The 23,182-nt window shown below is 40.0% G+C and overlaps 1 protein-coding gene across 1 annotated transcript; it reads right to left on the bottom strand.

Annotated features, from left to right (window-relative positions):
- Positions 1-2,968: 2,968 nt before the first annotated feature.
- LOC147893318 (electron carrier/iron ion-binding protein) lies at positions 2,969-7,984 on the bottom strand. Its single transcript, XM_087386630.1, has 4 exons — positions 7,720-7,984; positions 4,583-4,644; positions 4,312-4,460; positions 2,969-4,177 (listed from the first exon to the last, which is right to left on the bottom strand). The coding sequence occupies exons 1-4, from the start codon at positions 7,887-7,889 to the stop codon at positions 3,299-3,301; spliced, it is 1,260 nt and encodes a 419-aa protein (XP_087242756.1). The 5' UTR covers positions 7,890-7,984; the 3' UTR covers positions 2,969-3,298.
- Between the last annotated feature and the right edge of the window lie 15,198 nt (positions 7,985-23,182).

Below are 23,182 nucleotides of genomic sequence, written 5' to 3'. Positions count from 1 at the left end.
ATGAGTTCTAATAAAGATGCTCAAAGGCTGCATAGAGAGAGAGAGAGAGAGGATGGGAAGCGGGAGAGAGGAAGTTGGTGAGGTAGAGAACAAACTGTGAATTTATCTCTTTAGATCATTAGATCCATCCAATGTGGAGTGGGTGTGTGTGTTGTTGGCCTGTCCTCGTAGAAGGAGAGGTCTTAATAATGAAAGGAATACGAACTCAATGCACTACCCTTTGCACAAATTTGAAAATACTTTGATATGGCAACCATATCTTTATCATCAATGTTCCAAACGGTGAAGATCTTGTACAATTAGTCCTACCTCGCCAACTAAATGATCAAGAAACAATTGCTGTTGCAATTTAAAGGCATCTAGAATACACACTCAATACATCATGAAACTGTGCCATAAAAGCATTATACACCTTAGCTAATACACTGGTTTATAAACAAACGAAGGTCAATTTCTTCACACAAAAAGAAGATAGTATGAAAGACACAAAAGCCTCCATCACAACGCATGGAGACAATAGAGACAAAATAAGCATAGGCACACTTTTGCATGGATTCACTAGTGCACATGTTATGTTTGACAATGCAAACTAGGTGTTTGCAATACCTCCAACTCACGACCAAAAACCAATATTTAGGCTCAAAGATAAAAACTGTGAGGGAACAAAATTACTCGATTGAAAAAACTTACAAAGTAATAGTTAGTTTAAAATGGGAAATTCTTTACAGAGATTTACGACATGCTTTGCATGCACTAGTTCTTTCTTTCATAAGAAACATTGCAAGATCTACATGGATATGAATACAAAAAGCAAAGCTACATGGGTGTGAACTCATAGCAAAAGACATTAAAACACCTACAATCGGATCTAGTGTATTGAGACCCAATGCAACTTCAGGCATCACTAGACTACCTTTGATGAAATTTCCATTGATCAGGTAGCTAGCACCCCATTTTTCATAAAATTTACAAGCGGAAAGGCTAAGTGGACTCATCAGCAACTTTCTCCAAGAAAATTGCAAGTGCATGAACCTAACCAGAGAAAAAAGTATATTTGTGTGCATGAGCTAATATGAAATGATCCAGTGACATGTGCATGCTATTATAACCGTTGAACACAAGCATTGAGAACCTCCAAAAAGCGGCCGAGACAATGTTCAAACAAGTACATGACCTGTTCTATATCACAGAGGCGAATTCTTAGTGAGCACTTTCTTTGGATAAGAAAAATATCCCTCACGATAATTATGCAACAAATGATGAGATTACACAATTCATGGGCAAATAAATATCCTGTGATGCAAGGCTATTAGATTCTACCATCTATGATATCCAAAGACAATGTGACATCCATAATTGCAAAAAAAACAATGACACCCGGCAGAGGGAAGGAACCGTCTAGTTGGTTGAGAGCAAGCTTGCTCTCTTCAACCTTTCTAGCTCTGCAAGAAGTGAAGGTTACACACTTGACACCTGAGGCTAGATTGAAGATAGTAGAAGAATTTGGTTGTACACCAAGCATGAGGAGGGTAGAGGTGGTACTGCAATTGGAGGTACGATCACACTTCAAATATGGTATAATTAGAGAATGGCATGATGCTAAACATAGGTGGATAGCTTTACAATGTGTTATGAAAGGGTTGCACTTTACAGAAGTGTCAGTTTATGCATAGAGGGATGCCTTTTGTGACACAGGGTAGAAAGCATTGCATATCTTTTCCACTAGGTGGCCTAACTGTGCCCAATCAAGCCCAAGACTGAGTATTATCTAGGAGGCTGGTAGTTTTAGTGCAGCTTGTTCTATGTCAGACATCCTTCTTCTTTGGGCCTTGCGCATAATGACAACTTGAATTTTGAGACCTATTTTTACCTCCCAAAGAAAGGAACATAATCTAAAAAACTTTTCAAGCCCTAATTTAGAGAGCGCCCAATTGGAGAGATAGAAGATGGCAATAGGATATATGCAATGGTTTGGTACCATTCTTCTCCTGGCTGTGTTAGCTTGGAACCCTCTCCATTTATCCAGTTCCTTCTTGAACCTTTCTAGGGGCCATTCCCTCTTGCCCTTCATAGTAATCTCAAAGCCCACCAGGAATCCCAAAAGCGTAATTCCTTTAAGAATCTTGTGGCATCATAGTTCCTTCAAGACCTCTTGATCCTCACAAATAAGGTTGGCATACCCTATTTTTGAGTGATTAATCATTGAGCTTGAAGCCTTACAAAACGTATTTAAACGTTTCATAACTCCATTAATATCTAGGGAGTGTTTCCTGGAGGTTAAATTCATGTCATCTACAAATTGTTGATTTACAAGCTATTCCCTTAAAGGTAGTTGAATACCTTAAAGGTAGTTGATTCCCTTAAAGGTAGTTGAATACCTTTGATGCTACCATCCTCTACTTGATGCTTTAAACATTCTATAACTCCATTTTCATCTTAGGGAGTGTTTCCAAGGGTTTATATTTGTGTCATCTGCAAATTGTTGATTTAGAAGCTATTTCGCTAAAGGTGTTCCATACCTTTAATGCTGCCATCCTCTACTTGCTTCTATAAGAGCTAGCCTACCTTTACTTGCTTTTGTAAGAGCTAGCCTAGAGAGTCAGTGGCCTATAGCAAAGACAAGAGGATCTAAAGATAGCCCTCCCTTATAGACCTTTTGAGTATGAAGGGCTGTGTCATCGGTTTGGCGATGACAAACGACAGGCAGGCAAAAAGCAAGGTGAGAAGAACCTCAAAATAGTGTGGCTCGTGGCTGGACCAGAATAGCGTGACACGTGGCTCGACCAGAGCTTGAATTTTGTATCGATCGCACTATGCTGCCTGCCTAATAAAACGCACTACACTGAAGATAGATGACAAACAGGATCCAAAGAGAGGAATTTCCAAACAGACAAGACTGCTGCGATACAAAGATCTACTGTTAAATTCCTTTACATGATTTCTAATCACATCAATATGAAAAAAAAACTTTTACAAACTGAAATGGCTTCTGACTAGACAGAAACTACAGCTGAGCCTCAATAGTGTTGTTCCAAAACTGGAGAACAAAGCTCCTTTGGCAGCCTTTGCCTCGCTCTACATTAAGAACTTCCAGCAGCACCCGCAATTGCAGATTGCAGAACCATTGTTTATAATAGTCCTGCCGCATTTTTTTCTAACAGATTTCAATAATTGGCCTGTTGATAGTTGCTTCCATTTGTGAACTTGCTTCCATTTGGCTAAATAATATTGGTAAACTTCAATAAAACAATTCTACAACCCCTACAAGTAAACAATTCAACCCCACATAAAAACCACATCAGAGTAGTGCCAACCTAGAAGCTTGTATATCCATGGTTTCTTTATAAAGATCTACATCTTGACATGTATCAACTTTCCACCACCCTTTCTTGATTCCATGAGAATCCACCCTTGCCTTATAGGGGGGCCCAAAAATCAAGGCTGAAGTATTGCCCTCTCCATGTTGTTCAGCAAAAAATTCTTTTGAATTTTCTATGTTCGTCACTCCAGGTAATTTCTCATGATCAGACGTAGTTTCTTGTAACCCTGGAACTGAAATGTGACTTTTCCTGCAGTCTACCTCTTCCAGCCTACCAGAGTGACTCACATAGGCTGCCCTTTTCAAAAAATTATCTTCATAGATTTTTAAACATGAATCAAAATCCTCCTTATTTTCTATCTGTTTTATTTTATCCAATAGAGAGTTGAAGAGATCCATCTTCCTCAATCTCTCTTTCCCTTCGATGCTCTGGACTTTCATTCTTTTCATCTCTCTACGTGCGCCATTAAAACCCATATATATATCCTCATTTTCCAGCATGGTATCCCCCCGTTCACCTCTATGCAATTTCTGTAAACTGCGATCAATGGCACGCCTAAGCTTCTGTCTGTGAGCTTCTTTTCTCTTTGAGCTGCTTCTTAGCCTCACACGTAGCCCAGCAGATAACATTGCCGCATCGACACCTCCATCTACTGGTTCACTTCCTGAACTACCTTCAATCAGCAAGTGACCTTCTGGTGACAATCCCTCCAGGCTTTCAGCATTCACAGCAAAAATCTCCTGCAAAAGTGACATATTCTGCATGTACCGATCAAAAGCCTCATCCTCAGCAGCAATACTGGCTTCTGTACAATCCGCTAATTTCTGAAACCTCCAAGTATTAATAAAGGCTGCTTCCTGCAATCACATGAACATCATATCAGAAATGCACTATGTTTCATAAATGGAACATAAAAGCCACCCTTGACAAAAAGCAAGGGCATAAAATGCTCATGCAATCCTAGAACCAAGGAAGCTATAGTCCAATTCACCTTTCTGGTAATATGCCCCATAGGCTTGAGTGTCTTCAACCGTAAACTGTCATAGGAATTTCTAACAGCAGCAGATGGGACTGGCGTATGTGCGGGTGCTGCAGCAGCAGAACCTTGTGGGCTCTCACCAAAAGGGCTGGACTTGAATACTGTGTGGTATCAAACAGCACACACATTTCAGCCCTCTGCTAAATGAATGACCAGAACCAAAGTGTAAAAGCACTACCTGGAACCCTACAAACTAGAGAATCATAGAACAACTAGGCATCACCATGAATATAGCACGGATTTCTAGCCTTGACACAGCAGCCTTTGCAAGAATGGAACGGACACCTGATCATCACAAGCACAGATAATAAACACTACTGTTCACTGTTGCTCTCCATTGCAAATGAAGCCAAAATGTACATCTCAATCCATAATATTACAGTAGTACAACCCAGATAAAAGCTGGGAATTCATGATGTCCATCCCATAATTGAAAGCACAAGGACCACCAGAAGGACTACCCTATCTACAAGTGTCAGATATACCCACAAAAAACAATGCACAATTGCAATTTTAGAACGTCTATATTCCGACTAGCCCCATGCACCAAATAAATTGATGTCAGCACACGTGACCTACGCAAAAAGAACACAGCTTACAACAAAATTGTTAGAGGAAAACAGACAGCTTACTATTATAGTAACATCTAACTCTATGTACATACTACATAGCTAAATTTATAAACTTAGACTTATACAGAAAACAAAGCGTCTGCACTCTGGTTGCCCTGTTGTACTACTCTTCTTCACTACACAGGTTATTTCAAATACAAGCTTGCAGTTTTAAGTCATGACCTCCTTTCTATTGCACAAGTCTCCCTAGTTTCTCGAACTTTGTATTTTCTAAGCTCTGCAATGTTTCTGAATAACTTCTATGCAATTCTGCAATAATAGCAGGTAGCTAGCTTATAATACCCTTCACTTGCACACCGAAATGGCTGGGAGTGGGAAATCCTGCCAACAAAGTGTCTGCAACGATGCCAACCCTCTTCCATCTGCTTCGGCTGCAAAACATCTCCCTTCCACTCTAAGCTAAAGCAGAAGGCTGCTTAGTGCTTACTGGTCTCTAAAACAGCAAAGGAACTGACCCAAACTTGTTGCGATTAATGGTTGCATTTAACTAACACTATGGGTCAATCTCAGAGCTCAGTTGTCTGCTTGCAACAAATCAGTCAATAGTGACAAAAAATGAAAGGTCAGCTGCAAAAACTGCCCCAAATTTCATACTTTACTGGCAAGGGACTGATTCTTGCACAAGTCCAATGTAAAAGAAAAACCACAAAAGCCAACCCTGTTGGAAAAAAGATTTCCTGATCAATTGCGGCAGACAACGTGCATGTTACTTGCTCGAACTTTGAAAGAGAGGAGAGATAGGAGCGACACACAACACACAATTGGGCTGCGACTGTCTCTTGAAAAATGAATTTTCATATTACTTGGAGCTGAATACAATGATGAAGTGCAAGGACAAAGCGTCCTGCCCTAGTTCCACACTGAAGTCTAGGTGATACTTCACCACCTCTGTTGGATGGCCAGTCTTCAAGGCTGGTTGTTAGCTACTCCAACTGGATGCTGAACTGCAGCCTAAAAAACACCGTCTGCTTCGAAGTATGGATGACAACTGACGCTTAAGCTGCATTTAAGCAACACGGAGTATTCCAAAAGAGACGACTACTAGGTCTGAAATGGTCAACCTATAGGCGTGAAAGACCAGACTGTAGATCCAAATGGATGATGTGGCATAGGTGCCTACAGAGGCAGGCACAGACAAGTGGTCACCTGGGCAGCTAAAAAGACAGTGGGCTGCCTGCTGAATTGCAGTCATAAAGACAAGATCTAAGTATTGACGCACAACAAAATCCAAGCCTCATCCCAAAAACCCTGCTTTTGTCCTGGGGCTGGAACTGTGCACAGAAAGTGACATGTGTCTTGCCCAAAGATAGCTGAGAAACCAAGCAATGTGTCCAGTGGATGCATATGACACTAGTTTCACTGTGGTCAGGCATGCCTCTGTGAATTCAGACTGACTGAAAGCTGCCTATTAAGTAGGAATGAAGGAACCTAAACTTTCCCGTAATCCAGGAGACTGAGGGATTGTGGATGGCCTCATCACTGTCGACAAGATCAAGAGGTACTGACAAGGGAGATGGTTAACTTTAATTTGTATTGTGTTCCATCATGAAAATAATCTCCAGGGTTTAAGCACATATATTTATCCTGCTGGTAACAACGCAACCTCTGTAAAGGTAGCAAGATCGGTTCATCCTCATCAACTAAATACAACTTACAGCCCAAGTTAAAGGCCAACCAATAACAAACTAGTTGACCAGTACCAAGATGCTGGACTCATTAACTCCAGCCAACTTGTAAGACAAATCGTTCAGGCCACCAACAAGCAATTGTGCACTTGTCCCACTATTCATCCTCCAGCAAACATCCATGGTCTTGAAAAGCAGCTACATCGCCAGCCCTTTGTAATTGTGCTCTAGGAGCATCCCTGTAACATTTCATTCAATTATTTCCAAGAACAGGTACCAGTACAAATGGCATTGACCAGACTTGAATTCTGAAGTTGATATCCTTTTTGCAAAAGAAGGACTCTGTTAGAAGATAATCACATTGCATGAATAATAGTTCCTAGTTTGATGCTACATACCAAAACACACCCTCCTTGGGAAAGTATAAGGGATTTCCCGATGGTGATACGTCTGTACGACCTGAGAACAAGAACGCTATCTTCTTGCCTTGTCTCTCTGCATGATGAATTTTGAAACAAATGACGAGCCACTCTAAGCCATATCATACTGTTTTGGACGTATTAATATTTGGTCTTTTACTGCCTGCTCTGTTTTCTCTCTCAAAACATGCCGTGCAGTATGATACTCCGAAACTGTTTGTCTATATATTGTTCAAGACCCTTATACATGTACATTTTCTACGTACCTGCGTAGTCTATACGTTTAGTTTCAATCTTTGACTTTACAAACATGTCAAAGACAAAAACTGCTTCAGCCAGCAAAATGAGTCCCACTCGATCCAAATCAGCTCTAATAACTGTACGAAAAAAATAAACAACGTATTCGGTTTCCAAACCATCTACAACCCTAACGGAAAACTATTGCTTAACAAAGAGAGCCTGGGTTGTCAGACACGCTACCCACGAACTCTGAGAGAAAAGCCTTGCTCTTTCAACCTAGTCTTCAAGCCCCTTACTTAAAACCGGTTGAAAAGCGATGGCAGATATCATCCTCTAAGATCTTTCAAATAAAGCTCCCATTCTCAGCCGCACTCGTTACACCAAGTTGCGTCTCAATCTTCTAGAAAATACACGATTGCTAGTAGAAAAGCGTGTGGGGTTTACCTTGACCTCGCTATGTTCCCGCAAACAGAGCACTTGTGTTTCTTCCTGCCTCTCATTGAAACATTCTTGCCTGCGTCGCTTTGCGCAGTGTCGGTCAGGCCAATCGAAGGTGGAAGTGAGGCTCTAGAAGGGGTTGATGAGGAAACCAGTAAAGAGGGGGGCACCTCCATGTCCGGCTTCACGTAGGCAGCTGCAGGTTGTACGGACCCAGAATTAATACGAAAATGCTGGATTTGCACCCCCAAATCGACCTTTTAGACAAATTGCGGCGTGTCTGTGTGCTCTTTACCGAAGAAAAGAATGATTTCAACCAAAAAGTGAAGTTCCTTTGATAGGGTAAAGGGGCCGCGGGTGCCTTTAAAATGTCATCAAGCCCCCAAATACGGAGGCAGGTGCCACCCAATGCAAGATGATGTGTCAAGCCCTCCTTTCACCATTTTTTGGGGACACAGTGCCTTAGTACAGAACCTGACCGTCAAGCACTGGCACTCATAGATTTCTATCTTCCACAAATTTTTTGAAAAGTTTGAAAATAAGAATTAGCTCCCCATTAAGACCCGATGACAGCGATAGCTGCAAATCTGAATTCTGATTTTAGGAAGGCCATTTCCGCCATGGATTGGTGCTAAAAAGTTAGCCCTCCATAGTATCGGCCCCCTTACCGTTTCTTCCGACGTTTCTTGCTTCGAGGTACGATATGTTGTCCAAATATGGTCGATTGTGGATCCGTAGATTGTTGTCTATGTGGTGATGAGTTGTTGCATGTTGTGGTGGAGCATGAAGTCTTGAAGTTGAGCCATGTTTCGGGAAGTACTATTGTAGTCAATGTTGAAACCCCTTAATGAGTACATAGGCGTTGTAGATGGAATGAGCTAGAGTGAATTTTTCATGGTTTGAAGTGATATTGTTGTTTTGGTGCTTGGTGATTTGTACAAGTTAATGATCGTGATTTGATCTTCATTTGTTTGTTGGAATATGGACAACCAAAATTGACAACCGGTAGTGTAAGTTTGTTGTTGTTGGTAGAGGAGGAGGAAATTGCTTTTGTAGTGCATGTCAATCCCGACCCCATCATGCATAAAATGTGCTGCAATCTTGATAGGTGAGTGTTGGTTGTTGGATTCGTGTGTGTTTCTTGGAGGCATAATATTGTCGCCTGAGGATGATCTCACAGCTCTAGATGTCATGTGCATGGGAAGCCAGCGACCGTGTGTTGAGAGTCTACAAGGTTTTAGTGCCTGCTTCTTGTGATGCAAGGTTTCTTTGGTCCAATGGCCACCAACAAATTAATCTCAACCTCGAGATTTCTTCTTGCACCATTGGGTCCACTTCAATATGTTTATGTTCCAATTTTGACAAGAGGAAAAGGTTTGACGGGTCACGCAGACATGAGAGAGCAGTATAAACTACTCCATGCGCTCTGATGTTGGAAGTATTGAATGCCATTGTCAACCCCTGCAAACCGGTGTATTATCCTAGCAACTGCAAGCTGTGCCAAAATTGTATGTGTGAGATGGTGTTCAAGTGGTTCTTTCCAACTTGGAACTCACGAACTACTAAAGTATGGGTGTCTAATTTTTTGGTGTGTCTGCTTTATAGAGATGTTTGTTTTCCGAACGAGCTTGTTTGCATGTATTTTGGTCACTTAATATGATCCAAAGCACATATGGCTTAGTCCCCATGTTGCTGTCCCCATGAAGATTCCGTCCGCACCATTCACTATCCCATCGCCTATGTTCAAGTTCCTCGAGCATATTTCTATGATCATTCTTGGTTCCAGGCATAGTTCGTGGTGTAGCCCACTTGTCTTCCTCGAGTCTGTTGGAGTTTTGATCATTTTGCTACATTTTTTGTGCCTTATCGCTTTCAGTATGTGTGGATGTGTTTCAAGCATGCTGGATACATATTCGTTGTGATTGTCTTTTGAAGCATTCGTGTAGAAGAGGTGGGGGATAGTATGCTTATGTGGTGGTTCTCTGAGATTGCGAGCCGACTTTGATTTTGTTGAGCAACACAAGGAAAGATGTAGTAAAGTAGTTGGAACTTCCAATATGATCCTAACATAGTAGAAGTTTGTATATCTTTCAAGGAATATCCACGAGTTCTTAGTGGGGCTTGCTTGGCATAGGTCTGGTGGTTGTGTTTTATTTCCCACAGGCATGAGTTCGCTGGCAACAAAGGTTTTTAGCTCTATGAGGGAGATCCCGTTTATGACCAACAATTGTAGCTCCTTGTACATTTCAGAGAGACTCTGTAGCTTTTCAGCATATAGTGTTGTGTATGTTGCTGAAGCAGTGGTAGGTGAAGGGCCAAGTGCAAAGTCATACCATCGAGAGTGTGTGCGGCTCTTCTAGTGTAAGTCATCACTTTGGGTGAGTCAACATCTAAAGTTTCCTTGTGTGAGTAGAACCGTAGCAATGCTTAGACCAGTAGCATGAGTGTGAAGGATTTCCCTGTGCCTGCCTCTCCGGAGAGGAGAATGTGGAACCATGTTTGAGGGTCTTCTAGAATTAGAAGTTTCGAACCAAGTCATAGTATGTGATGTTTGGCATGATAGCGTGTCGGGACTGTTGTTGTTCCTGTCTTGACTTGGTGTTGTTGTGCATTCTCATTTATGTGGCCAGATCGAATTTGTCGTTTGTCATACTGGAAACATCCTCGCTTCAGCTCATGCCAGTGGCAGATATGGAGTTGGTAGATAACGTTGGGTAAGTAGAAATCTTGTCAAACAATGCATGGTTATTTTCAGTAAATTCCATGTGATAATGATACATGACGTGCCATGTCAAGAAATCATTACATAGAGAGTACTCTTCATTCTTGAATGGCAAGTATAGCATGCAGAGTTCTCTATAATGGTTTTCAGGGTCCTTTGCCTTGTTGTAATTGTTAAACCGTACAATTCTATCTCGTTTCCTTGCATGCCTATGTTTGGTCGGTATCGTGTTTTCATTGGTGAAAGTTGCCAGGAAAATATGTTCACAGGTCACGTTTTGTTGCATGTACTTTGTCACAATGTCATCGAAGAATATGTTGGTTATGCTTAGGTCCATCGTCTCTTTAGGAGCAGTGTACATCTACGGGGCTTGTGTTGATGTAATTGAAATCCCTAATTACGCTTGTTAAGGGGAGTGATAAGAAAAGGTAAGTAGCTTGCTATGCACTGATTTGTTGTGTGTTCAGTATCATGTTTCCAACATGGCATATGCATTGATTTGCTGGGGACTCGCTCTATAGGCTTGCTATGAGAGCATTTCAAACTGCCTCTGTAGTCTCTTTGTCGGTTTTTGTCATGTAAGACTGTAGTAAGATTCTTCCGCATGGGGATTTAAGACAAATTGAATATACAGGTTAGCCTCCCAGAGTTTTCATATAGTTGGGTTGAAGTTGTTGGTGTATAAGTCCTTCGGTTCCCTCCTTAAGAAGACTGTTGACTGAGAGATCCCGCTTCATAGTGCTACAATGTATTCTTCGTGTGACATTCCGCTTTATTGGAAGAACGTACCAAAATCAAGTGTTAGTGTAGATTGTTGTGCCAATTTGAAATCTCCTTGAGCTTTGCTTTGTGTGATCTCAAATCCATGTTGTATGGTAGTGGAAATAAGATCTCGATTTTCACCATAGGAGGGCAAGGGAAGCCAAACCATCAGGTTATGCCTCATCTTTGGCAGGTTTTCCTGTGTTTATGGGTTTGTATGTCCTTCTCTGGAAGCTCGAGCAAGGAGAGGTCTATCGTGATGTACTTGTCAATGTAGGCCGTGATGTCATCATTGTAAGAGAAATTGAAAGTTGGTGCACCCTCACACCATAAAACCCATGGTCATGTTGGCTCCCTCTATTTTGAAACTCCATCATACAGAAGAAGAAGTCAAGGCCCAATATAGAACTGTCTTGTTTCAATAAAGATTTCAAAGCTTGGAACTTATGAACATAGTAACGAGCTGTTGTTATCACCTAGGTCCTAGTGGACCATATTTTGGAGAGAATTTTGTATAAGCTATTGGAAGTCAGGAACCTTTTCTTATTGTAGGGTAGCTAAGCATTGAAGCAGAGGTTGCCATAGTCGCTCTATAGAAGAGAACATGACGAAGAAAGTGGGAGGGCCAATTTGTCTTACCATTACGAATAGGTTCTTCTTGAGGCATTGCTTATAGTCTACAAATGTACACAACATATGGAGTCGCCATAGCCAATCTTAGATTGAAGGAGTTTCTCGATGTTTGTGTCAGCCAATGCATCCCTCACTTGTAATGTTTTACCTCTGAGTTGCCCCTTGCGCATTCAAACCCATGTTGATGATGGAACTTGCCAAACCAGAACCTTCATTGTCTTGAAGAACAGGTTGTCTATGCAAGTTGCAAAACGTCTGTCCTAGTTTATCAATTTCCATTTCGAGATCTCTTGGTAGCTTGTATGCTTAGGAATTGTCTATGCACGTGGGTGCCCATAGAAAAGTGTAGGGAATGCCATTTTCTCATAGTGTTTGTCTTTAAATATGCTAAGTGGCAGAAAGCCTTTAGATGGAGTGACAACAATTGGTCTGTCTTGGAAGTCGATAACCTGTTCGCTTGTATATATGCTATGTACCAGAGTATCTGTTTGAATGTCATTGTCCAAGTTTGGATGGCCTTATGTGCCAGACGTATCTTTGCCAGTTGGTTTGCTAAGTCGCAAACTTGACATGTGCTCCACCTAAAGGGGATTAAGTTGGATGTTGTTCAATTGATAGAGAGGCATTTGAAGTAGCTCATGCATCGCACACATTGTCACACTTGGATGAATGAGGCGGCTCATGTAGTTATGTGTGTATTGTAGCCTTTGTTTGATCGCTACCGAGACTGTTGCGTTCTCAGGACATGTTGTGCTCTGTCGGTGTTCGCTAATGCATTTATGACACTTCCATGTAGACCATATTGGATTTTGAATGTTAGCTCTTAAATCCATGTGAAGGGTAGTCTTATCAATACTAGCCACTCTTCCACTCTATTCAGTGTGGATGCATACCTTGTTTTCGCTGGCAATGTCATGTTCCCGAAGTAGAATTTTGGTATTTTTTGTCTCATCAATTTTAAGCAGTTTGAACAAATGCATTGCGCATTAGATGATGTGTCTACGAGGGTGACGTCATGTTGTTCCAGCAAAGACTTACAAATAGAAGGCAACCTCTTCAACTTTGAGTTAAATGACAAAGTACCACAACACCACAACATGCGCATGAGAATCTAGGACTGCCCTCGACCTTTTCCTTGTATGTCATTTGAGGAGAGATGCTTTCCCTTTTTTGTTTATTTGGCACTCTTGGTTCTTGGGCATGTTGAAGTGATTGGTTTTTTGCTTCGTTTTTAGGATTGGGAAGACCTTCCGGTTGCTGCTGACAGTGTCTAGTGCAGTTCATGCAGTGTGTGAGTCATGAAAGGATCTTGCCTTCATCCTATAAGTCTTGTTGTCGTGCACGCTCTCGATGGAATAGCATCCATCGTTGTGTTGCTCATTGTATACTAAAGCCATCTTGTTGGCTGATGAATTGGGTCACATGGACTAGTTTGACTAGCGGCACTTCGTGCTCTTTAATCCAAGTGGTATAAGCCCTCTTTGTTTGAAGCAGATGCAATGGAATAATTGAGGTTGGGCAAGACCAATCATTTAATACCAATATTGTGTTGTTTTCCCATAATAGGTAGGGAGAAGACAAAGTCTATTTTGGCAAAAAAAAGAGCTAAATTTTAACATCCTGTCCCTTTTAATAAGGGGTCATTCTTCAACCCATAAAGCATGTGCGAGCAAGCATGTGTTAAAAATTACCCCTATTCTTGCATTTTTACATTTTCTCATGTAATTGGTTAAACCCTTGTACGTGTTTACATTTTCAATCTTAAATTTGTGACACCCATTCATAAACCTACATATATAAATTAAATTAAGTTGCTATTTTATAAATCCCCTCATGTGCATAAACGTCATGTAAGTCCCCGCATTAAAAAAATACCCCTCAATGCACTAAAGTGCTATGTTACATGTTTTTGCCAAACCCAAATGGGGTCATGTTAAAATAGTCCTTAACCTTGGACTACTCAATTTCAAGAAATGTGACACATAACCCCCATTTTGAATACTATCTAATTATTTTATGGGACACTTAGATTCTTTCTTTGCTTTCTTAAATTTCCTATTGCTTAAGCAAATTCTTGCTTGCTTTTTTGGGCTCGCTCACTTTTTCTTGCTCGCTCTATTGATTGCCTAGATGTCGAAATGTTATTGTAAAGAATGTTGAGCAATGAGTCGTACGTACGTGTTTTGACCAACCACATAACGCAATTAAGTACATCAGTTGTAAAAAGATTCTTCTCCATGAATTCATCATCCCAACATTGTGCATGTCCATTTGCAGTTATTGAAAGTGCAGCTTAGAATGAGTTGAACATACATTTACAGTGCAGTCAGGTCAAAGTGCACTATGGTGAGGTCCTCCTTTGTCGAGTGTTGTGCACTCAATGGTTGAATATGTGAATGGCAATTCAATAATGGTAGGATAACATCTTACGTGGTAATGGTAGGATAACTTATTACATGGAATTTTATAGGAACAATGCTTTCACATAAAGGATAAAACTTATTTCTTGTTTTTCGTGTTGTTACTGTGCTAAAAGATTGAGTGCCCTCAAAAGCAACTTAGCATTGAATGCAAGGGCTTTTGTTTCAGTGCAGCAATATGTACAATCTTGCATAGCTTGAGATGAACAACAATAGTAAAAGTGAAGCTACCTAAGTATTAAATGCAATAGGTTTTATTTCCATCCCAATGTGTGTACAATCTTGCGTCAGTCCAGCTGGAGGGTGTATGCTATAACATAAGCTAGAGCATATAATATGATCAATCATTTGCCTTACATGTCGTGATGAAACCATAGTTGTTTATGGTGAAATTCCCAGAGGGGCGATGATCAATCAACAGGCTCTATGTAGCCACGACACTATGGCTTTAATATGGTTTTTGCCTTCAAATCGGTTTCTAGTTCCCTACTTTTCCCTACATATTGTGGTAGCGATACCCGAGCATGAGCTCCATGAATGAGTAGCACGATCTGAAAACTTCATCTACGTAATACGTAAGCTCCACGAACCTTCACCCCTACGTGCAAACCATCACAAAGTACTACATGGCCTTCCAATGAAGGAATGTAGAAGATGTTCTATGGACTAGTGCAAATATAATAGAAAGGTCAGGTAGGATCATGGCTCACACGAGAGCCCACGCACGTGCCACACCCAAACTTGTTCAAATGACCATTTAAGTCGGTGAATTGTAGAACTCCTTTTACCTGAGCACAAAATGGAAAATAAATTAACTGTGTGAGCTACTTGTGTGTGCTTAGGGTCTCATGAAAAACTAGAACCCAAAGAAGGGGCACCTTCTAGCCATAACCACACTTGATGTGCAAATGCATCCTGGAGAGTAACACGGATCTTCCATCCTAAATAGCTACAAGAATAGCAAAGTCAAATATGGCTAATGTATGCTGACCATGCATGTTATTCACCACATACATTACGATCCCCTCGTTGTTGAATTTTTGCACTATGCGTGTGAGGGTTTGTCTTCGATCGGTCATTTGTGACAACTACACAGGGAAAATTGTGGTGAGTTTCAAAAAATATTTTCACAAAGAACATATGCAGGAAAGGGTAAAGACTTACGGTCGCACGATCTTCAAGTTTTGGCCATCCGCTATGATGATTTGTTCAGACAATAGGCCGTTAAGGTCCACCTTCATGACGACAAATGCAATTGTCTCAATGAATGGAAGTGAAAGACTCATTTCCTATTTTCATTTGTTGGGAGACCCATGGCACATATGTACTAATAGCCTTCTCTGGGACAAACAAAAAGTAGACTATCGAAAGGTTCTCCTTTCAAGACACTGGTGGTTGCATCTACACGCAAAGATACAAAAGCCACCTTCACCAAGGCTTTTCTTAGCGATCGTAGGGACTTCTATGATGTAGACCCCATCAACCTCAAGGACGTATTTCATCTTAAACATGTAGGCATGCGGAACATGTAAGGTAATTGTCTGGCAGCAATCACGATCGGTTAACTCAACCCACTTATACGTAGCATACGCAACATCTCTTGCCTTGAACATGCCATACTTAGCAAGGACTTTAAAGACCTTCAAAAGCAAAATGATAAGCAACATGTTGTGACAAGCCACTGATCTTTATCAGGTGGAGTGCATTGGAGTTTAACGGTTTCAACTCCCTTGGTTTCAATGCTTTACAAAACTTGGGGTACTAGTAGGGAGGATGTCTTTTGCTGCTTTCTTATTATCTTCCTTGCTATCTTCTTCCTTTTTAGTCGCACTAGCAGTTGTTGCAATCAACACTTGCACATACTTTAAGAAAAGCACACAAAACAATGGAGCTTAGGTTTTGTTTGTAATGGGAAATTATGAAAATTATAAAGTGGGGGAACACTTACATGTGTATTGTTTCAAAAACTGGTGGTGGAGGGGATGTGAGTTAAGCCATACCTTGCTTTCATGTGTTTCGAATATGCTTAGGAACTTCTCAACTTTGTGTTCTTGGAAAAGATAATTGCAGGAAGGTAAATACACACGGATCGTCAATTTCGGGAGTTAATAATCACTTGCTGAATAGTGTATCATGTCAAACAAGAAATCCCCCAGGCTATACTTGCAATCTCTTTTATGGCATAGTTGTTGCTTGTGTAAGATCATGTCAATTGAATCATCTTGTTCAATGTCTACTCAGGTTCATGTTTCTATAGACGTTCCAAGGGTGACAACCTCTTCCTGAAATGAGACCTTGGTAAAGCAAACATCATTTCTAGCTTTAGGCGCTATATTTATTTCAACAATTGTTTCAAAGTGAGCACAGTTTGCAGTTCTATCGAAATGCAAAATTTTCAAAGGATTCGAAGTACATTTTTGCCCACATTGCATGCAAATTATTAAAGAACATGCATATACGGGCTTTTGAAGAAGTTTAGAAATCCACAAAATAGCAAACCGATCACCTCAGAGACGTGTCATGTGTTGCTGCATCCATTCAAGGTACTCTTTGCAAGACTAAGCCCCATGCAATGCCCGTATAAATTCTAAAGACAAGCATGTTTCCAAACAATTCACTTGCCAGTTCATCATTATTTTGCAAACATGCTATAAGTTTTTGAACTGCTACAACACAAAGCTCCTCAAATGTCACACTTTCTTGTATTAGAAATCTTATTGTATCAAACAAACAATCACCTGCTATACAATATAGCCCTTGCTTTTGCTACATGTCATCAATTATTTCACAGGATAGCCCTTGCTTTTGCAACATGTCATCAATTATTTCACATTCATAGTTAGCTATATGGTATAGCCCTTGTTTTTGCAACATGTCATCAATTATTTCACATGAAGCCATTGCAGGAAAAATTGCAAGTGCAAGCTTTTAGTTCTTATCCCCCCCCTTTTTCCCTGCCCCCAAGTAATTTTGTTCTATGTTAAGCATACCACTATGCCATGTATACAAATGCCTAGCTTGAATTGAGATTGTCCTCACCAAGAGACATAGCATAAGAGATTTAATCTAGCTAAAAAAACATGGCAATCTGAGTTTTCAAATGCATGCAACACACAGCATCGCTTTGAAAATTGTGATTTCAAGAAATGATTTCTTTTATTAGTTGACCAATAATTTGTTTCATCGTATGTAGATTTGCAAAGTAGTTTTTCTTTCTATAGCACATAGATTCTAAAAAATGGTTGTATGAATTATCCAAGCAATGACCTTTTTCTAGCATTTACATAGATTTGGAACATAGCATTTTGAATTAGCTTAGCAGTAGCTTTTCGTACAATGTATAGATTTGCAAAATAACTTCTTCTTTTTTGGATAGTGTATACTTTTTCAAAGTAACTTTTTTTCAATTGCTTAAGTAATAGCTTTCCCAACCAGTAGCACATAGTGCTACCTAGCAACTATCCTTGCTAATCAAGTAGTAGCTTTGGAACTAGATTGTTCTTCAGTGCTGCCAATATCTTGCAGTGCATCAGCATCTTCAAAATTTTCCAACGTTGTGTAGGTAGTCAACAGTTCCCAAATCTTAGCCCAAATTGTTCATCAACACATACCGAGCTAGTTCAGCACCAAAACTCTTTTTTGTTCTTTTTGAAGCACTCATCAACAAAAGTGCTTATTCCTAGCAGTGGAGATATCCAAAGGTCTTTGACATAAGCTCAAACTTTGTTGCCATTCCCTAGCTTGATTGTTGATGCCATGCAATCCACATTCTCTGGTTCCACATAAGGCTAGCAGTGCATACATTTGTAGGTATTCTTGCCTATTCTTTTTAGGCTTGTTTGTGTTTTGCAAACTGAACATGCAGTAGAAAATGAATGATCAGTTTGTATGAATGTTAGCTCACCACAGACCTACAAAGAAATAGAGCATTGTGGCAAGAGATGATCATGTGTCAAATTCAAGTAGAACTGCAAATTCATTAAATGTTACCAAGTGTAAGACAAAACACCACAATATGCCCTCCACTTACAAATTTAGTGTTGTTGCCTTGACCTTGTTAGTGCTGGTAAACTTCAGTGAGTCTTTGAATAGCAGGTGCATCAACTAATTGGAGTAGCTTTTGAAAATGTTGCAAATTGTAATTGCTTCTTACTAGTGCACTTTTCAATGACTACATATTTTATCACATAAATACTAGGTGGGCCATCATTCAATGCATTTAGCATCTCATTTTCCACGTGCTCGCGGTCTCCATAAACATCAGCTGTGCAATAAAGGACAAAGAAGGGGGTAAGGGGCAAAGGAGAAGAAAGAAGAAACTCGCATTGGGATTGCTATCTCACTTGATTGCTAAACATCAACATTGTAGAAAGAGCCACTTATAAGCAATCATCTATGCCTATGTCATCAATATCAACATTGTAGAAAGAGCCACTTATAAGTGATCATCGATGCCTATGCCATCAACAACTTTTAGGTAATAGCTTGTGAATTTCCCACTTTCATGTGTCCTGGCATCTTCTAGTACCACTATGGTGATTGATCCAACTAGATATGCATCAGTGCTTTGTAATAGTTCTGCGATTGATTTATTCTCAAAGAATGTTAATTTATTCTCAAAGAATGTTAATTCAATCTTGATGGCAGCAACATGATGACTGTAGTTCATGTTACTTTCAATGTTAACGTTGAATCTCATTTCTCCCATTCAGGCTTTTTAGTAGCAATCCAAAAGTTTTCAATTCTTACATAGCTACCTGGCTTGATTATTTTCTCATGCTTACTGATGATAAGGTCTTTGTCAATTTGCAATGAAATTGTTGTAAGATCTTCCTTGTCTATCAAATCTACTCTTATATTGGGGTACGATGAGTCCTTATTCCTATCATACGTGTCGTAACAATTCAAAATTAGTCCCTTGAATATAAATCGTTGCATGTTTGGAATTATGCCTTTTATCATAATGGCTTGCAACTCAGAACTTTCTCTCTTTTGTGACTTGTTCCTTGCTACTTTTGTGACTTGTTCCTTGCTACTTTTGTGACTTGTTCCTTGCTACTGAATGATCACTCCCTGCTCTTGCGCTTGCCGCTCCAATGGTGGACATTTGAAGTCATGGTGCAGAGAGACCTCAAAGCAAGGCACACTACTCTCTATGTAGTAACAAGATTTACAAAATATCAATACTATCTAGCCCAGAGAAAATATATCTGATGCAGTAGACCTTGCAAGGCCCACGCATCCCATCAAATACCTTGGGTGGTAGCCAACGCTTCTTAGAAAATTTCTCTCTATCCGCCTAGATTCTTTTCCAATACTTTAGATATGATTCCCCTAAGTATCTTGGTAATAAGTACCCTTTGGAATTTTTCATAAAATATATATGATGTAGCAAACCTTGCAAGGCCTACACTTTGTCCCATCAAATACCTTGGGCGGTAGCCAATGTTTCTTAGAAAACTTCTCTCTATCCATCTCGATTCTTTTTTAATTCTCTAGATCTGATTCCCCTAAGTATCTAGGTAACAAGTTCCCCTTGGAATTTGTTTGCATGCCCTCGATCGCAAATACCATTTTATACTTGCTTGTTAGGTGCATAATCCACAAAATATTTCCACTGTGCAAGATTGTGGAGCCACCCTTGCTTATTCAAATCTTCTAAGCGCAAGCAAAAAGCAAAAGAAAGTTTCGACACAAAAGCCATAGTTTCTCTTATGCAATCAAAGAAATCTGGCTCTGCATCCAAAGAAAAACTAGAATTCATAGAACCCTAGTGTATTTTACAGAACATCCTATGCAATGACCCTCAATTGAAGTATGGCGTGATTGCCCAATGCGATGAACTTATTGACATGGTAATGACTTGCACCAACACACTATGCTTCACTTGCATAGAAGGTTCCCTCATAAAATTGTTAGCCTTGCTTTTTGCAATGCCATTAAAAGTTTTTGGAACAAAGTAACTTGTTGCAACTACTCCCATAAACCCCTATATTTTTGCTAAGAAAGTCTGGCTTTCAGAACCAAAACCAATTTTCCTATCGAGCAAGACTTTCTATTTATCTTGTTGAAGCCACACAACATAGCTACTTCTGAAGAGCTCTACCTTGGTGACACTGTCACTAGAAATCATCCCAAGAGCATCAACCCAAGAGCAATTGACATCCCTATAGCCATGTTTGCTTGGTCCTTAGGCTCCACCATGCCAAGATTTTTCCCAATCGCGTCAAGCTTTCTCTTAGCCATCATAACCAACTTTAAACACATGGTGTGTGCTCTTTGCTTCAACCGCATGCCATCCCAATGAAGCTATTTCTCGCTCGGGAACTTAATTGCACTAGCAGAGTCTGCATGCAACTTTATGTGTCCTGTGATAGTCGTAATAAGCTTGCATAATTTACCTGACCAATCCTCGTTTGTTATGTTTCCTAGAGCTGAGAGTGTAGAATCAGTACATCTCGTCTTTTGCTTATTCTTTGCACAATTCCTTACTTAAAAGCATCCAACAAAGTATCATCTAGCTCAAGCTTCTGAATCATTCTACTGTCAATGCAAGAAATAAGTGAGATTACTTCTCGTTGCACAAGAACATATAGCTTCTTACGTTCACCCATGTCATTTTTGGGATCCATGCCTATATATGTGCCGCACAATGCATACCCAAAGGCTTAGGGAAAACTCAAGCAATGCTACTTGGACCATGCCTAGGAACAACTCCTCCATTACTCCCCTTTTTTTTTCCCTTTCTTTGCTCTCGAAAGAAAAAAGATTTACCACCACGATAAAGTAGCATAGATGATTCCACAAACACCGAAAAAGCTAGAACCACTAGCCCATGAACGTTGCCAAACCACTAGCACACTCCTATAAAATCCTCTTGACTAATCCAAAAATAATTCTTGAAACAATATCCAACAACAACATGACCAAAACACACTTGCATGTCTAAAAAAGGTGATGATCTTGCATGGAAACATATATATATTTGTTGCAAGAAATAAGGCTAAGTTTTGCTAGAACTCATAACTGGTTCTTATAGTTCAAACTTGCCAGGAAGTACAAATCTTGCATGGAAACATATATACATTTGTTGCAAGAAACAAGATTAAGTTTTGCAAGGACTCGTAACTAATTCTCACACTTCCAAACTTGCTCTTCTACAAAGATTATTCCCAGAGAGGTACAAACACCCCACATTTTAATGTTGGAACCCTATCACTAGCACATATCTATTGACGTAGAAGAACCTAATCTTTTGCTTTGGTACATACAAAATAATTTGGTTTTGAGCATTCATAGAAGAACCTAAGCTTTTGCTTTGGTCATACAAAACAAGCTGGTTTTGAGCATTCATAGAGATAGGTGCCCCCCAACCTGCATATTTGTCACTAATGTCTACACAGATTTAAAAAGCCTCTCATTTTTAGGATCATAATGCAATCGAGAGTAGCCTCTGCAATCATGCGTGCTCAGCTATGATATGTGCCTTGCATAATAGATTTCAATGGAAGATTGTTTTTCCATTTTGGCTTTTCGTTATTCCTAATTCAATCCCTAGCCCGGACAAAGGAGGACACCCTTGAAACACCCACTGAGCACCGGGAAAATACCCTCGACACCATGCAAAAGCTGAGAAAAATCACACAGAGGGCCCTTGAAATCCTCCCGCATTAGCGGAGGCAAAGGAGGAAGTGCTGAAAAGGAATCATCAATGTCTCCTACATTTATGGGATGCTTTAGGGCTGCAAGGGAGCTTCTTTTTTCTCAATGCCTTTGTGGTTGCAACCAAACCCATAAAATAAGATCCAAAGATAAAGCAAGTTACACAGCAAAGCAATTCATTTCATTTCTCTTACACAAGCATATCCCAAATGTGAAAAAGCCACACCCTATACATTCAAAGAGGCACACTAAGCACAAGCAATTTCTGTTCATCATTCTTTACATGGTGGGGGGCCCAACCTCCTCTTTCGCCTAGCACCAAGAAAAAAAAGGTTTGGCAATGCACTAAATATACACCATTCTAGCTCATGTAGGAGCAATTGACATCTTTCCACATAACAAGCCCCATACCACAAATGGTGACCATCCCATTCGGATAAAGCAATTATTTTTATTATATTTGCATGCACATAGTCTAGATGTGTAGAACATTGCGCTTTATATATTATGGAAGCATACTAAGCAACGAAAAGCTTCGCTTCATCTATCTTTGCAAGCAAAAGTTTTCCTGAGAGATAGAAGTAAGGAGCCTAAATCTAGAAGCCCAAGGTCAGTATATGGCTAACACCATTGAAGAACCTAAGCTTTTCTTTAGGCAAGTAATGAACAAAAAGGTTTTGGAAGTGCACCAAATATGGACCGTCCTAGCTCATGTATGAATAATTCACATTTATCTACTTAACAAGCCCCGAAGCACAAATAACAACCATTGCATTTAGATATGGTTTTGTTTCGAAGACCCATTTAATGTCATCTCTGTGAAAGGAAAGAACCTCATTCAAAGGCAAGTAGCGTAGATAAGGAAGATCCTCTTACAACAAATAGAGTGTTAGAACCAAAGCCATGTTATGGCTACACTTAGCAAAAGGCCTCTGAATTGAAACCAATGCCATCTCTTGCCCCACTAGAAAACAAAGGATAAATTAATACACAGAGCATGTAATAGTAGGCAAACAAATTCTCCCAAAACACCTTCACATCTTCTCTCCTAAAGCACAAGCCATATAAGTATTTCATGTTAAATTGTTCCGTTAACTCTGCGGTTTGTCGCATCCAAGCCAACAAACTAGTGCCTTGCCGCACACACGCAAGCAATCAAAGGACATTGCAAACCCAAATCCAAATAAATCTTCCATGTACAAATCTTGTGTACAAACCAATATCGCATAGACAAAGTCTATGTGCAAGAGACCATCTCTAATAAAATATT

The sequence above is a fragment of the Dipteris shenzhenensis genome, chromosome 15, assembly GCF_047967505.1.
Source record: "Dipteris shenzhenensis isolate YYH24624 ecotype China chromosome 15, Dip_SZ_1.0, whole genome shotgun sequence".
NCBI lineage: Eukaryota > Viridiplantae > Streptophyta > Polypodiopsida > Gleicheniales > Dipteridaceae > Dipteris > Dipteris shenzhenensis.
The sequence above is the reverse complement of the archived record's forward strand: the minus strand, read 5'-3'. Positions and strand labels throughout refer to the sequence as shown.